Source organism: Budorcas taxicolor, chromosome 2 (genome assembly GCF_023091745.1).
Source record: "Budorcas taxicolor isolate Tak-1 chromosome 2, Takin1.1, whole genome shotgun sequence".
Lineage (NCBI taxonomy): Eukaryota > Metazoa > Chordata > Mammalia > Artiodactyla > Bovidae > Budorcas > Budorcas taxicolor.
Genome location: NC_068911.1, coordinates 177,854,855 through 177,871,765, shown reverse-complemented (window position 1 = coordinate 177,871,765; position 16,911 = coordinate 177,854,855). Strand labels below are relative to the sequence as shown.

Below are 16,911 nucleotides of genomic sequence, written 5' to 3'. Positions count from 1 at the left end.
CCCGAGGGTCCTGGGGCCCTGAGCCGCGCTCCTTGCTGCGGACAGTTACCTGATGCTGTGGTGTCAGAGAGGGTTCCTGCGTCCAGAGAGGAAGAGCTGGGTGCCTGGCCGGACAGCCCCAGGCTCTGCAGGCCCAGGGCACTGCTGCTGCTGCCTGGGAAACGAGTGGAGAGTGAGCACGGCGTCCCCGCCAGACCCCATCCACAGCGCCGCCTCGGCCGCCTGCCGCCCTCAGAGCCTACGCTCACCAGCGTGTGACCCACTCTGGCCTAGAGGAAGCTACTTAACAGCCACTGCTGTCCACCCACCAAATCCAGTTATAGAGATGGTGGGAGCCTCCTTCAGCTCAGGCAGGACACAGGCTGGAGGAATCCATCCAGCTCAGGAGGAAGCAAGCCTGAAGACCAAACCACCAGCACCATGAGATCGGCCCCGACACTGGGAAGCCTGGCTCAGTCCCTCTCACTCTCCACCTGTGTCTCTGCACAGCTCTCACCCAGATCGCCCTCTCCCCATGTTGGGGAATAAGCTAAGTCAGCTGGTTATCAGTAACTGCCACACCCTCCTTCCTGTGCAAGGCCAAGGGGCCACTATGCTCCTGACACTAACTTCTACCTTGCTGGTCCTGCTGCAGGCTCAGGGCAATGGCTAGTTCAACCATGGTCTCGTCGTCTGCGTCAGGTGGGATGTCCAGCATGGGGGGGAAGCCCTCTGCACCTGCCAGCAGGGCCTCCAGGGGAGAGGGGTTGCCATTGTTGACATTTTCCGCTGTCTCCAGGACCATCGACTCAGACTGCAGAGAAAGAGCTCCGTCAGTGTCCCGTGGCCACAGGAGCTTGTGGAAGCCCCCGAGCGAGAGCTGGAGGAGTGTGCCGAGGCTCCCCCTCCCTGCCTGCTGCCAGACTCACCACCATCTCAAAATCTCCGTGGTCCACCTCACTCTGCTCCTGGCTCTCCTGACGGATGTGACCACCATTCGGGATCCCCGATGACTGCATTTTCTCATCTGCGTCATCATCGTCGTCATCATCCTTGTCTCCTGAGTCAGAGAAACCCCCGTCACTTGACAGCGCTTGCTGGATCCTCCCCCGGGACGTGGGAAGACAAGCTACAGAGCAAACAAAAGCCAAGACAAGCTGCCAGCCAGCACCCTGTGCCTCAAGGGTGAATTCCAGGGGGCCAGGTCTGGCCTTGTCCTCTCACTTCCTGGACCTGGCAGGATCTGGGAAGCGGGGGCTGGCAGTGACAGCTGGCCCCACTTAGGGTAAGTCTTTTCCGGCAGATGAAGGAAAACAAAATCAAAAAACCTTGGATTCCATAAAGCAGAAAAATCTAAGACCAGCAGACCCCAAGAGCTGCCATCAACCCTCAGGAGTCCTTGGGCAAGACAGGGAAAATACTACAATTGAGATTGCTTATCTGCTATCGGTCATGGCAGCTTGGAGTGTTATTTTACTTTTTTCCTCCCCAGAAACAATTGTGTCCGTGAGGTTTTCACACTACATAATTATTATGAGAAGAGCCAACTGAACTGCAAAACCACTGGATGGAATGAGGACAGCACTAGCCCGACCAGCTTCGGTGCGGATGGGAGAGGCAGCCTGAAAACAGGGACGCCTAGGTTGGACTCCAAACTGTCAGAAGAGGGTGGAGACCTCGCCTTCTGCTTGATGGGCTGAACACACACGTGGATGTGGCCTTAACTGGAAACAAACCGTTGCTGGACGCGAGATTCTCCTCAGAGAAAAGATGCACAAATCGCTGCCTGACGCACCAAGGACTTAGACAAGGCAAGTGACATTCAAGGAGGGTTATCTGAGGGTTGTGAAGCTGCACGAGCGCCTCCAGACCTGCACTGCACCACGAGCAGCCACAGCCACGAGCTACAGTGTGGGCCCCATGGAACGCTTCAAACTCTTCCAAACACTTGTTTCAGGGATGGAGAATGTTCTACTACTACTGATTCTTTAGATTAACTACATGTTAAAATAATACTTTTTAATACTGGATTATTAGTAAGTTCATGTCACATGTTTCTTTTTGCTCTTTATCAAGTGGCTAATAGAAAACCTTAAACTACCTACGTGACTCTCACTGGAGTTTTACTCCTGAGCCAAACCAAGTAACCGGAGTTACACAAGATACCAAGGCTACAATTCGGACAATTTTTAGAACTGCTTTTACTAAAATATTAAATGTATGTCCTTGACTTGTACCCAAGTGTACCAAGAAGGAACTTCCTTGTGAAATCTGCCTCCAATCTTACTGGAGGTAAGACCATTGAGCATACCACCCATTAGGCAGCAAAATGGACCTTTAACGTAAGAGCGCTCATACCAGGAAGAGCGCTCATTTCAGTTCCTGAAAAATGGAGGGTTTTTTCAGTCACTATGATTTTTGAACTGTTCTCATTTTTTCTATGGCTTTCTAGAAGCTTTCTGCCCAATGCAAGCGCTTCATCTAACTACCACACAGGACTCTGTGATGTAGACTTTACGTCCTTGGCCTGATTTTCCTATTATACCTTTATCTTCCCTTGGCTTCAGCTTCGCTGCTTCTTATTCTACTTGCTGTAAGCTTTTTACACGCCATCTTTAATCCTTCACGGCATAAGGCAGAGTGCACCCGTGGACACGGAAACAGAAGTCTCCAGGACCTCGGTCACACAAGCAGCGTGTCCTAAAGCTGTGTTTGCCTTCTCCCCCACCCACCACGCTCACACCAGCCCAAACTCAGACCTCACATTACCCATTGGAGTGTTGCTTCGAGGAGAGGAGGGCAATGTCACGTGTCTCCGTTTGTTCCTCGGCCTGAGGACGCGAATTAGAGCTTGTTTACAAGAGAAGCTCACAGCAGGATCCTGAGGTTGGAAAAAACCATCATTCTTAGGTTTTAATGTTATCTATGACGCTGTCTATAAAACACTTTGCATTCTTGGACCACAGCTTACGCGCATGTGGAGAATCTGCCTCCTCTCTCCTGCAACCTGCTGCGTCAGGTCAGCGGCCAAGCCCACTCCCCGACCTGGCATCGGGAAGACCTGCACACCGCATCCAGACCTTAGCCCCTGGGAACAGACTGGCAGCCACTTGTCCCTGAAGCCCCTTCGGCTCTCTACACACAGGTTTTGCCTTTTCCTCAGAGGACCAGGCTCCTCTTAAGTCTGTGCTAAAACCAGTCCTTTCAACACTAGCTTCTGCCCTAGAGTCACAGAAAGCAGACCCTGATGGTGTTCATCCAGGTACTCATTTCATTAATACTTACTGAGCACTAACTGTGAAACAACCATCAGCAACTGGATGAGAAAGACCAAGTCCATTCCCTCTTCCAACCTTTCTTTCCATGGAATGAGTTCCCATTGCCTTCCCTGAACTCTATTTTACTTCATTAGATAGCAAACTTGTAAAATTTTTTCCAGACGTTAGGCTGGTGAGTTACGATTACTGGGGTGGTGAGGATACGTACGGGACACAAGAGCATCTGCATGTAGATCCTGGATGCCGTGCTGATGCAGTCCAGCTCACAGGTACAGTAGCCGTGGATGATATCCACCAGTGCGTTGACAGTAGCTTCAATGTGAGTCAGGCCTAAAGGAGAGCACACACACAGAGTGCAGGCCATCAGTGTGATTTATGACTTGTTCCATTAATCGTCTCCTAAATCTCTCCAATTGCCCCAAAAGCTTTTCCAGATACCCTGCATCCCAAAAATAAATAGACCTACTCTCTACAGATATCAAAATACAGAGCAGACAAGTGTGAAGAGGTGAGCAGAGTCCAAATGTTCCCGATTATCCCTAGACCTCAGGTGATAAAGACGTCCTGAACACGCGCTTGGGGTTTCCTGCCCAAGCAACACCCAGACACAAGTGAGTAGCAGGGGCCCTTCTAGTTTTCCAGACTGCCATTCAGAGCTGACTCTCCCACCTAACCCCTGGATAGTGCGAAGAGTTAGACACTAAAGGCAGCAAGAGCTCAGAAATCCAAAGACTCTCAAGATGATTTTTAACTTTTACCTTTTTAACTGGCTTTGAATAAAGCTCTTCAAGATTTTTTTAAAACAATCATAAACACCACTAAGGAGGCATACACGCACGCGCACACACGCACACGCGCGCACACACACACACGTCTTTATGTGAAGTATGCAACCCGACATGGAGAGATCAAGAAGGTCCCGTTCCTCTGCTACACTGCTCAATCCCTCCATCAGGAACACTGATCTCACAGACTTGTATTTCCTAAACATTCACTCTGGAAGAGACGTATGATGAAGGCTCAAGGTGAAGAGTGCAGTCTGTTCAAAGAAAGAGCTTACATCAGGTTTCACTATCAAATGTCCCTTTTAACATGATACCTGGCAGGCAGGCAGGTGCCAAGAAGGCATTCTTGGGTTTGGAGGCGTGGAGTTTCCAGAAGTGGTTCACCAGCTGCGTGATGAAACTACAGGAGTCTCCCTCCAACTGCTTCTGAGGTTCTCGCCCTTCATCTGCTCCTTCTAAGCAGGAGGAAAAGAAAGTGATTAACGACGGTAAATTGAAGATGGAATTTAATTTGTTTTAAGGTTAACTCAGGTCAAGGAAGCTTGCCTGGGGAGGGAGTTTCAAGTGGGGCCCCAATCAATATGCCAACTATCCCTAGATTCCAGCAGGCACATCTAGGAAAAAAACAGTCTGGGAAAGGAATATCACAGAAAACAGTGTATGTTAGAATTAAGTAGCAGGGGGAGCATTCAGGATCTTACAGCAGAGTCAGAGATCTCGGGTCCAACTGTTCGACTTCTAAAACCTAGGGGAACATCTAAGATTTTCTAAAAAAATTCCCGGTTTATAGTATTAGAGGAAAAACAGGATGACGACAACCTATGGGAGCGTGTGAATAACAGAACTGTAAAGGCATCGATAAGCTCTATTTGATGAAAGCCAAGCAGGTGCGGTACCCAGCCAGCACGAGGAGAGGAGGAAACAGCATCAAGCGCTGAGAAAGGCTACTACTCACGTTAACAAAATAGTGGCAAACGAACAGCACGAAAGCAAAAGATATGACTGAGTCGACTGCTCTAAAGCAACCAGGGCACAAGCTTCACTCTCCCCTGAAGGTTTCAGAGGCAGTGACTTCAGAGACTGACTGCATCTGATGCCCAGAACACTGAGTAACTCAGGAGCGATCCAGGGGCAAGCACCGGAAAGAGCACCTATTCATTAAAACGGCACAGCTCCAATGCCAGAGGCCCTACAGCTATAAAAGCAAGATGGTGAGGTCCCTATCTTAGAGCACGAAGTCCATCAGAGGCCAGAGAGAACTACGAGAGATGAGAGAGTAAAGAAGATGCGTAGGCAGATTTCAGGACCGCGGCCACACAGGCCAAGTTCACCTGTTTCCATCTGGGGCAGCTTTGACTCCGTAAAGTGCACAAGGTTGTTGGGGCGCATGATGGCAATGGAGCGTGCTGTGACCACCAGCCTCTGGAAGACCTCAGGGTCCAGATCCTTGCCTTCTTTGCTTGATGTGTTGAGACACTGCACAGCTTTGCTCAGCAAGGCCTGATCCTACAACAAAAGAATCACAGAGGATGAGCCAAAGGCAAAGAAGGCCTGGGTACTAAAGCCCAGAGGAGAGAGAAACTGGCAGATTGTCAGGCTGGCGACTTCCTCTCAAGGGAACAGGTTAATTACCACCGACTACCTGAAAGAAACCTTCAGGGCAGCCCAACACAATTCTACTTCTTAAACACATACAATGTTAAAGCCACTTAAAAATATTCAAAAACCATGAAATCAGAATCAAAGTCTGATTGGAAAACCAGAACCAGCCGATTCTCCAGAATGGCTACATCCCAGACTTCTTTCCTACAGTCATTTCTCTGTAGGTTCATACCAAAGCTATGTTTCCAAAACTGCCTTCCCTTGAGAGGTTCAGGGAGTTAAACTCTCATTTCTCAATTCTCTGCACTGGAGGCGGAAAAGCTAACCAAGGCATTAGGGCTGGTGGCTCCCTCCTCATGGATCTGAAATGCTGACACTCTTTTCTATTTATAGAAACTGGCCGAACTTACTGCCTTCCATCACTACTTACTTTAATAGGGCAGAGTCCCTTTCCCCAGACTTCCCCCAGTCTCTTTCACCTACTCACCAAATTCTTCACAAGCAAGTAAGCCCACCTCCCTGAGGTCTGTGCAGGAGTGAAGACACCGGCAGTCCTGACCTCCTGAGTGACATCCCTGCCCCGCCCTCCAGCAAGAAGCCCCCCAACTCAAATGTCCCTCCCCTCCCTTTCTCAAATCTTGTCGATTCTATTAAAGTAACAGGTGGGAAAAAAAAAAAGAGCGCAAACCAGGAGCCTGTTAGAGGCCTGTCCTCATTCTGCGCGATACTCATTTCTCAGGAGAAACTAGAGGCTATGTGGGTCTAAACTCAACGCTCTCCTCTCCCCACCTGACTCCGTGACACCCTCGCTTGGCGTCCAAAAGCCAACTTACTTGCTCTCCTGTCAGTGACATCACGTCCACTTTGACAGAAGACGCCCCTGATTACCTTGTGGCTGTGGTAGGCTGAGCGGCTGGTATGCAGGCTGGCCAGAAGGCTCTTGGACTGCTGCTGGACGCTGGCAGGGGCTGGCAGGGACAGCAGCAGCGTGGCCAACTCCTGAGCTGCGCTCTTGTTTCTCTCCTGACGCAGAAGACAGCAGGGTCGCCACTGGCCCCACACCATCCATGCAGGATGGGCTGACCACACTCTGCCCTCCCCCTCCCCCTTCCCAGCTACCAGGACTAGCCAGGGCTCCATGGGCCACAAGGAACAAAACAACTTCAGAGATTATAACCCTCCCACAACATCGGTACAGAGATCGAGACCAAGGTCAGGACTCTTGCAACAGTGCTCTTTAATCAGCACTCATCCTGTTTACAGAACACTTTCACTATGGGTCCCCTGGAAATAGGACATAAAGCCTTAAGCTGAAGACTCCTCTGGACCACCTTTGCAAATTAAGATCATGCTATAAATGTACTTGAGCTGAAAGGCTTTGGGGCCTCTGACCACTCCACTGACTTCCTGCCTCTTCAGAAAGCTCCCATGTGCTTTGAAAAAGTAACTTGCCTTCTCGATGATTGGGCCAACAGCAAAGCAGCTTTCCAGGGCTTCTAAAGAACTCACAACCAGCCTGGGGAGACAGAAAAGCTGGCTTGAGTACAAGAGCCCCCCTTCCCTCCGCCCGGTGCTTTAGCCTGCGCAGACTTCAGCCCCGAGGCCCTTAGGGACAGCTAAGTGAGCGCCAAATACGAAGTCAAAGCACGGTAAGACCGGCCACAGGCCCCACACGAGTCGTTCCCGGTGTCACAGGCCGGAAGGAAACTGGCTCCTGCTTGTAGATCAACCTGAGGCCACGCTCATAATCCGCGACTCAAAGACAGGGCTTTCCTTCCTCAAAGAGGATAAGGGCGCTTCCTTCTGCTGCCTGCGGCAGGGATCACGGAGACAGGCTTAACAGTCTCGATGCGACACGACCCAAAGCTCAGGTGCCCGAGACCAGTGGGCAAAGGGGAGACACAAAGGGAAAGGGTCAAGCCATCTTCTCACACTGGGAGAGCTGTGGCCACGCTCGACTTACACCTCCAAGAAAATGCACAGAAGCACTTCCTAGAAGTCGCCCAGTACGGGGAAGAGAACCAGCTGGATTTTTAGGTTCATGCCAATTACCAACATTCAAAAGGTACAATGAAGCCCCTTTAGAAAACTGGGCAATTTTCCCTAAGGGAAGGATAAGAAACCCAACCACTGAAGGGTACAAAGGGAAACACTCCCCAGGGCTCCCTCATGTGCGCTTAAGGCAGCACAGTAAAAAGACCAACGTCGTGAGGGCTGAAGCTCTGGACAGACAGGGGACAGTGTGGAGAAGGCAGCTGGTAAGAAAAAGGTCAAGGGGCAGAGGGCAGCAGCAGAGAGGGACCTGGGGCATGAAACCTAGGAGGACAGAACAAGCTCCCTGGCTGTTCCGATGACAGACCTTCTCCACTGACTCAGCGCCCCACCCCTCCTCACCCCTGCAGAGGGTGGAGGGGGAAGGCAGGGGCGGCCGACACCAAGCGCGCACGTCCAACCCCCCGCATTCTCCATGGGGACACGGGACAGCTCTGCAGCCATGCAACGATGGGGACAGAAAGAAGCAGCAGGACTTGTCCACAGAAGCGGAATCAATGCAAAGCCACGCCATCAGTTACACGGCTCTCTAACACACACTCGCTCGTGCAAAGAAATGAAAGAGGACATACTAACCGGTCCAGCTTGGTTAGGGACTCAGTTTCAGAACTTGGGGGAGAAGCAAAAGAAAAAAAAAGGAAAAAAATGTGAAGCTCAGAGAAACCTGGAAGCACATCCTAAGCAAACAGTGTAAGAGTAGAGTGGGACGGGCGTGAGGAGACAGAGGGAAGGAGGGCGGGGAGGCTGCTGGTGGGAGGCAGGGATCCCAAGCCAGGCTACGCCAATGCCTTCAGTGTAAGAGCTGAACATCTTACACTCTGAGTCGCCACATCTACCGCGGCAAACCAGCAGCTCCCAGCACAAAGCAGCCAAGCGCAGTGCTTAAGAGGGCCACTGGGGGGAGCCCCAGGGGGCTCTGAACTCTGCTACAAGAAGCCTGCGACAGCCTCTTGGCAGCAGTGTTATTACCACAGGAAGTAACTGCTGCAGAGAAAGATGAAAACATGATGAGATCGGAATGAAAGGGAAGATTCTTCCCTACAATTTCAGCAGGACTGGATCCTAATCTCTAACTCTGGCTCAAGCGTCGTCTGGTCAGCAGCCTCTGACTGCTCCCAAGGGCACCTGAGCAGTAAGAGAAGGGAAGGGACAGCAGCCCCCAGGCAGAGCCCTAGGAGTCAGCCGGCTCTGAGCACGCCGCCAAGCCCTGTCTGCTCATCAGGAGACCCTGCGTGTGGGGGCAGTGTGAAATCCTGAAAATCACAGGCCAGGCCTGGGACACTTAGAAGGGGCTGGGTCTCTCAAGACTCAGGTTCCGCCGGCAGAGCGGAGCCGGCGAGAACAAAGGGCTGCCCTGCCAGCGCCAGTACCTCTCCAGGACGGTTCCGCCTGTGGTGGTGGGGGCCGCCGAGTCGCTGTCTCCAGTGCCGTTGCTCTGGGTCAGGTTTGAAGGACAGATGTTGCTGACGGAGGCAGCAGGGAATTCTTCCGGAGGCTCATCAGGCCAGCCAAACTGCTCCTTAGTCTTGCCATAAATTTTCACGGCATCGATCATGGTGACGCCTGCTGGATCCACCGAGGCCCCAACTGCAACAAGCACGAGAAGCCTTTAGGAAGCACGCTCTCTGCAGGGCGACACCACCCCCTCCAGAGCAGAGACCAGACTGGTGTGGACAACGTGGTGAGCCACACCCAGGTCACAGTCAGAGAGGAACTGCATCTCCCGCGACTTCAGCAGCACTTTCACCTGGCACAGATGCTGGGTACATGCAGACACAGTTCCATGAACTGAAAGTCTGTGACGCCTCCTACTCAGAAGAAGAGACCCCAAACACCAGTGCCGGGATCCTCTGGTGCCATCAGAACACCCTGTCTCCCAACTCCACCCCCAGGGACCTCTAAACACTCCTTTTGTTCGAAGTACAGATCATCCTCATTTGTACTAACAGCAACTGTTTCTGGAAGAAAGAGTATCAAACAGGTGGCCAGTAAATGGCAGGGAAAGTTGTCAACCTCATGGAAGGCCCAGGGATGTCTACTCTGAGGTTTTACGGGCACTGCTAAACACCTCTCATTGACGTGTGCCCTGAGGCCCTCAACTGCACCTTCAGACCACTTTGTGATGGCAGGTGTTAATCTCGCTGCCTTTCTGCCTAGACAGGCAGGCAGCCCCATCAGCAAGGTCACCCAAGCGTACAGAAGGGAGCCCTGAAGCAGCTGCCTCTGTCTATACCCCCCCATTCTCAAGTATATCCCTTTCCTGTCACCTTGCCTTCTTTATATCTCAAATAAAGCTCAACATTTTCTGACGGCAGAGATCACAGAGCTATCGGTAGAGCAAGGGGACCCCAGAATCCCGCAGAGCCGCAGAGAAGTGGCCCCTCGGTCAGAATTAATCACGAGACGGATACAATCTGCGCCAGGAGCTGGGGACTCACTGAAGAGGTTCAGCTTCTTATCAGCCTGCAGGGCTTCTTCTCTGGTGAAGGGGAAGTCGAACCAGCGTGAGCGACTGAGGTTAAGCTGCATGGTTCTGCCGAAGATCTCAATGTACGACGGGGCCCGCTCAATCGCCTGGGTCCCAATCTGGATGCGCATGCCTGTCATCACCATGGTGCTGTTGTTGTTACTGATCTCAATGGTGAAGCCGCCGGGCTGGAGCGGGGAGAGGCGCACATGGCAAAATGCACACAAGCTCTGAAGGGCCAACTTCCAGGCCTCCCGGAGACAGTGACACACGTGCGATCCTACATAAGACCTTGACCCTTTAGTTCCTTGGCAATGACTCCTTTGCTTCCAAGGACGGGAAACACCGCAGGGAGGAGACCCTTCCATATCAGGCTCCTCTTCTCCCTGGCATTAACCACCTCCTGCCACTCTGTGCATGGTAACCCTGCTGGTAACATGGGAGCAGGAGCCCTTCTGCATGGAGCTGAGAGTATCTGTTCATTCTGGGACCATCAGACTAGGGTCAAGGGTTAGGGACTGAGTCTTGCACCCTGACAGGAGAGGTGTTCCTCAAACCATACTGCTCGCGAGCCCTGCTACCTAAGGACTGCACCCAGGGCTGTGCAGCCGGTCCTCACCTTGGTATTGGCCACATACATGCCAGTGGAATTCAGCCGGTGCTTTATCTGCTGTGCATTGTAGACCTGTAGGAGGTCATTCCCACCAAACTCCACGTCGGTCAGCTGCTGGTTGTGCTCAAAGAAGTCAATGGGGAAGGTCACCTGGCTGGAGGTGCGGGTTGCTGTGGAGGGCAGCGCCGGGGGGCCAGAGAGCATCGTTGTTAGTGTGGCCCCACCAACTCTGCCCGAGCTTACACGCATGTGTCCCAACGTTAGGCCAACTCGGGATTACACGGCTGGCATCACTACGATGCCTACACGTGGTCAGCTGCCCAACAGTCACCACCCCCAACCACAACATGACCCTGCAGGGCAAAGACATCTGAGGTCAGGATCTGGAACACTCACTCACAACAGGCTCTCTCAGAGCTGGCTTACCTAAAATAAATAACAGAAACTATTTCTTTATAGAGGAAGAGCTGCACAATTTTCTCAAACACAGGCTCTAGAACAGACTCCAGGGAGTGGGAAGAACGCTGCAATGATCTTTTTGCTCAGACCTAAATTCAAGCGTTCACTCCCGGAAGAGTCCTGCCTCACCACTCAGGAGCAGGCCTCCCAGCTCAGACACCTACGATGGCTTCTACACGGCGTGCGCGTGCGCTCACTCTCTTCAGTCGTGTCTGACTCTTTGTGGCCCCGTGGACTCTAGCCCGCCAGGCTCTGGCCATGGGATTTTTCTGACAAGAGTACTGGAGTGGGTTGCCATGCCCTCCCCTCCAGGGGATCTCAATCCAGGGATCGAACTCATGTCTCCTGCATTGCAGGTGGATTCTTCAGCTGAGCCACCAGGGAAAACCTGGCTTCTACGCTACTTGGTAAGAATAAGCCAACAGGGGGCGGGGTCTGCTCCCCCGCCAGCTCCGTCCTGCCCGCTGCATCAGGCAAGCCACCTTCCCTAAACCCAGAGAAAATGATCTCAAACCAGGCCCAAGAGAGCGCCCTTTCTTGGGCACCTAGGAACCACTGTCTGCAGAGGAGCGCCAACAAATGTTTGCCTGCACAGAAAGGGGTGGCTGCAGGAACCCTGACTCTGCCTCTGGGGGCCAGCTAGCGCCGCCTCTGCCTCTAGAAGCCACACTAGCAGGACAGTCCCCATCTCTTTCTTTGTTGTGCCACAAGGCGTGTGAGGTCTTGGCCAGCCAGAGGCCGAACTCGCGCCCCTGCGCTGGAAGTGCAGAACCTCGGCCACTGAAGAGGCCCAGCCCCGCGGTTCCCGGGCGTCCGTCGCCGTCCACCCTGGCTCCCCTCCCCGGGCAGGCCTTGGCGGCGGGGCCTTACTGGTGGCGGCTGCCTTGCGCTTGCGGACGGGCTTCATGACGCTAATGACGCTGCTGGGCTGCAGGGAGGGCTGCAGCCAGTAGGAGGTGCTCTCCACGCTGGCCATGTAGATGCGCAGGCTGCCGTCCTCGCACAGCAGGATCATCGTCGTCCGCTGCTGCTCGCTGCAGGCCGTGTGCCTGATGGCCACCATGTCCTGGATCTAGGAGGGGGGCGGCCGTGTTAGTCCCCACACCCACGGACCAAGACCTACACAGAGAGGCAGAGAGGCCATTGGTTTCACAGTCAACGGGGGGAGTGCAAAAGGCCGGCAAAGAAAAGGCATCTAGGAGAAGAGTCTTCATAGGCCTCCGTCAGAAGAGCTGGCAAAGGGACAGGGTATACAAACACAAAACCAGGGCAGGGTCACGGGCTACTCAAGCGACGGGGGAGCGCGGCCCTCACCTTTGCTTTGGCAGGAAGAGTCTTAATCTCCTGGATGAGGAAAGTGTCTGGCTTCACCATCACCACGAGGGGCACGCCTGTAGTCTGCTGGACACAACACACCAGGCCAGGGTGGTTCATCACCTCAGACCACTGACACAGAGCAGGAGGCGCCTTACTGCCGCCGTTGGAGCTGCGGACGACACAAGCGGCCCGTTAGGGCGCCACCCTCCCTCTTTCACTGACCGGAAGGACACCAGTCAGGGCGCCACCCTCCATCTCTTGTTGACCGGAAGAACATCCTCACTACCTACTGGACTCTCAGAGAAATATACCCACCCGAGGACTCAAACCACCCAGGAGCCTCCAGTTTTACTCTGAGCCACACGTACAGTCTCAAACACCACACACGCCCTAGCGGGAGTCCTGGTCCAGGCTCTCCCCTGTCTGAGGGGATCGGTGACCCTATGTGCCTAAGGCTATCAACTGCACAGGCCCATGGAAGTGCCAAAGGCTAACAACCCATTGTCCTTTTAAGAATTTCCAAGCATATCAAGCTATGAATGAATGGTGTCCATTTTATTTCACCCCAAACCAGCTGATTCACAAAAAGAGGGCAGAGAGAAAGTGCCGTAATTGCTTTTCAGTGGCCAAAAGGAAAGAGGGGAAGAAACCTTAAACCTTTTCTGCCTCCTCCTTAAATAAAACAGCCCCCACCTCACATACCCCTACCTTCTGGAAGCCTGATGGCAGCCCCCACCTCCCAAGCTCCCACCATGCCCCATGGACTGACATCATGTTCTATTTACTGATCAACGCCTCCCCCACCCCAACCAGGAAGGAAACTTCAAGGGCATCTTAGCAGCAGGGATGTCTAGGAGAAAGAAACTGACATTCCCTTCTGAAAACTCTCTCATCAAATTAAAATCACATTTGCTACCTTGACCATAGCTTTTCCTTCTACATGACAGTGGCCCCCACAAACTACCTCTAACAGCCTGGGGGACAAACCACGCAGACTGGCCAACCTACCAACGCCAGATGCTGCCTAGTTTTAGAGACCCCAGGCAGGGAAGGGAGAGCCCCTAGGAGGGGGCGGAGCTCCCCTACTGAACACGGGGCGCTGTGGAAGTTCAAGGCTAAGTGCTGAGCCCCACCTTTTGATGTTGATAGAGAAGAGCTGCAGCACCTCCAGAGTCGTCCTGCTGATGGTGGCTGCGAACGACCTGCCTTGGCAGTAGCTGAAGAACAGCAGCTGCAGCACGTGCGAGTAATAGACGGACACGCCACCGCCCGCCACCTGGCTGTTGCTGTCCTGTCACAACAGACACAACATCCACATTACGTCCCCAGGCCGCCGGGGCGCTGGCGGGCCCTTCGGCTGGTCACTCATTGTGTTTATTTGCTTTTTAATGTACGCAGGTGCTTTTCCTGATTTCTGGCTGCACTAGGCCCTCGATGATGCACGCAGGCTCTCTCTACCTGTGGTGAACACGGGCTGCTCTCTAGCTGCAGTGCGAGGGTCTCGCTGCAGACCACAGGCTCTGACACTTGGGCTGCAGGAGTTGCAGGAGCCGGCTCAGTATCGCGGCTCATGGGCTTGGCTGCCCCATGGCGTGTGAATCTTTCCAGATAGAGATCAAACTCATGCCCCCTGCATTGGCAGGTGGATTCTCAACCACTGGACCCCCAAGGACGTCCCTGGTCATTCACTTTAGACCATGATTAAGGGCTCTCACTCTCCAAGCAGGAGATCCCTGTGGTAAATCTTAAAAATACTATGAGAATAAAGGAACTTCAAGTTTAATCCTTAAGAACTAGAGTTTTGCTGTCATGTAAAAGTTAAAAGAGAGACACTGAAAAAGCCACTACGCTGATGAACCCTAGCCCGGAAGGAAGCGGCGCCATGCACCCTAACCTTCAGGTCCTCGTGGTTGACCTCCAGCACGCTGGTGACATAGAAGGGTCCCTGCTGGGCACTGCTGGCCTCCTCCATGAGCTGCGTATAGATGTGCCCCGCCGAGGACATGATAACAATGATGCTCTTCCCCTCCTCGCTGAAGAGGAAGGTGACATCTCTTATCTTTGAGCTGGGCAGGAGAAAATAGAAGGTGGGACTCAAGGCATCAACCGACAGGTCATAAATCTGCAAGAGAGAAGGAAGAAAGATCGAATAAGGGAGGTCTCTCTCAGCCCCAGGCCCAAACGCTCCCAGTGCATGCAGGGAGTGGTGGTGGTGAGGAAGGGCACTCTTCTACTCAGCACATACCCGTCAGTGCTAGGCACTGGGCACACAAAGATAAATAAGGTCTCTTTTCACTCCCTCTTAAGGGATGAGCAGAGGAGACACATAAATTCTACCCCAAGAACAGCAAATGAGAGCGGTGCGCTGAGTACAGCAGAGACTGAACCAGGACCAATGCTCTATCACCTATACACACATAGCTCCTGCTCAGCAACAGGACAGAGAGCACCAAAATGCTAGGATTCTTCATCTTTAATTTCTAAAAGAAGCTAGCACACGAAATGGAGATCTGCCATTCAGAACGGCATTCTGAATTTAAAAGCCAAACCGCTGTGGGACCAGACAATGAAAGAGCTGCACCTGTACCTTGACAAAGTCTGCGGTGACGATCGCTAACTCGGTCTGTGAGCCAGGCAACCACACGGCTTTGATGATGAAGTTCCCTGTGGCCAACTGGGGGTGCAGAACCAAGTGATCCGAAACAGAGCCTGAGCTGCTGAAGGTCAGCACGTGGCAGTCCTGAGCATGGGTGGAGGAGCAGAACGGTTACAAGGCAATCTGGAAAGCAGGCTAACTCATTTCAGCGTTTAACAGTGCCTCTTCTTCCCCGGCACTCCCTGCCTCCAGACAGTACTCAGACTGTCGAGTAACACGTTTAAGTGTTAAGAACACACAAAGCTTATTTCCAACAGAAGAGAAATCTGGATGACGTGGAAGAAATTCAGAGACTTCTTTCGTGTTTCCAATGGCTTTTAAGTTCCAATCTCAACAATGAGTAAGAGAAAGTGGAGCTAAGAACAGGAGAAAAGGTCACAGTGACCCGTAGCTCAACAGAACCAAACTGAATCAGGATTACCTTCAGCCCACAAACGGCCAGGTAGTCCTCCTTGCAAGGATTCCCTGTGAGGCTCAGCACAGTGAAGGGCACCGGGGCAGAAGCCAGGCGGGTCAGAGTCAGCTTTCTTTTGCTGGAATCCGCTTGCTTCAGGAGAGCAGAGAGCTGGAGGACAGTGATCTGCCAGAGAATAATTACCAATTTATTCTCAACCCTCTTCCTCTCAGAGAACACCAGCAATAACAAAAGCTCCTTCACTAGAGCTACTGATCTGGAGGCTGTTTTTGTGAGCAAGTCTCTTCAAAAACCCAAGACCAGTATCAACCTCTATTTTCTCTAAGGAATGGCATGCCTTTCATTTCTTCTTTCTAGAGGTGAGCAAAGAAGCCAGCTTCATGCACTCCGCCCGTAACACACTGAGCAGCCGCACGCACTACTGGGCCCCCTCGTCTCTCCATGAAAATGGTTTGAAAGTCTATTAGAACTGCTTGTATCTCTAGTCTCGTTTTCACTTAATGTAAAGGTAAAACAAATGAGGACGCCGGAAAACAGAAAAGCTTGAGTTAAGACACTCTCTAACTTCTCCTGTTCTATAAAATTCCATAAACTTCCCTGGGTCTTCAAGAGGGCTGGGAGCACAGGGAAGAACTAAATAAGGACCACCGAGCCCTCCTGAGCAGACTCTCCTCTCTCCACTGTGTCCTCCAGCGTGGCTAACCTGAGAAAGACTGCAAGCCACACTGTCCTGGAAGCCTCCAGTCGTTACCTTGGCCCAGGGGTCTGACTCACAGAGTGGGAACTGACTCATTAGTCTCTGTTCTAGTCAGACTGGTTCTGAGTCTAATAAAGTAACTCAGGGTTCCAGCAGAAAAGCTTGTTGAGATCTGTCCCTGAAGCTTTGCTAGAATTCATAAAAACAGACGTTTTCCTGGCGGGCCAATCTGAGCGTTGCCCCGTGTGTTCTGCTCAGCACCTACGACAAACGTGGTCTCAAATGAGAGGGAAGGGACTGGAGGACCCACCTTGCCTTTCTCATGGCTGACAGCCAAATGCTGGCGGCGCCCGTGAGGGGAGGAGAGCACACACATAGCCACCCTCCTGAGCACGTGGGCGCTAATCAGCTGGCGAATGGTCTGACCCTGGTCTCCGCTGTAATTCATCCGAACATTCTCAAAGGCACCTTCCTGGGAGCCTAACGTGGGAACCTGGCAAAGACGGACGCAGAGAGAGCAGGCAGTGATGAGGCCAAACGGAACAGGTGGAGTCACACACACACACACCGCTCGCACGACTGAGACACCGC

At 52.6% G+C, this 16,911-nt stretch overlaps 1 protein-coding gene across 4 annotated transcripts in view; it reads right to left on the bottom strand.

The window, feature by feature from the left end:
- Positions 1–16,911, bottom strand: part of UBR4 (ubiquitin protein ligase E3 component n-recognin 4) — a 132,319-nt gene that overhangs the window by 65,716 nt on the left and 49,692 nt on the right. Inside the window, exons 40-60 of one of the 4 annotated variants that reach the window (XM_052661867.1) lie at positions 16,631–16,813; positions 15,630–15,788; positions 15,140–15,292; positions 14,447–14,674; positions 13,686–13,843; positions 12,550–12,721; positions 12,106–12,307; positions 10,783–10,946; positions 10,135–10,351; positions 9,067–9,283; positions 8,273–8,305; positions 7,097–7,160; positions 6,533–6,667; positions 5,374–5,548; positions 4,589–4,672; positions 4,357–4,497; positions 3,466–3,587; positions 2,749–2,860; positions 909–1,039; positions 616–793; positions 50–154 (exon numbers count right to left, since the gene is read on the bottom strand). In XM_052661867.1, the coding sequence (XP_052517827.1) occupies positions 50–154; positions 616–793; positions 909–1,039; positions 2,749–2,860; positions 3,466–3,587; positions 4,357–4,497; positions 4,589–4,672; positions 5,374–5,548; positions 6,533–6,667; positions 7,097–7,160; positions 8,273–8,305; positions 9,067–9,283; positions 10,135–10,351; positions 10,783–10,946; positions 12,106–12,307; positions 12,550–12,721; positions 13,686–13,843; positions 14,447–14,674; positions 15,140–15,292; positions 15,630–15,788; positions 16,631–16,813 (3,133 nt within the window). The remainder of the gene's footprint in view (positions 1–49; positions 155–615; positions 794–908; positions 1,040–2,748; positions 2,861–3,465; positions 3,588–4,356; positions 4,498–4,588; positions 4,673–5,373; positions 5,549–6,532; positions 6,668–7,096; positions 7,161–8,272; positions 8,306–9,066; positions 9,284–10,134; positions 10,352–10,782; positions 10,947–12,105; positions 12,308–12,549; positions 12,722–13,685; positions 13,844–14,446; positions 14,675–15,139; positions 15,293–15,629; positions 15,789–16,630; positions 16,814–16,911) is intronic. The other 3 variants (XM_052661884.1, XM_052661876.1, XM_052661892.1) reach the window with 3 other exon arrangements.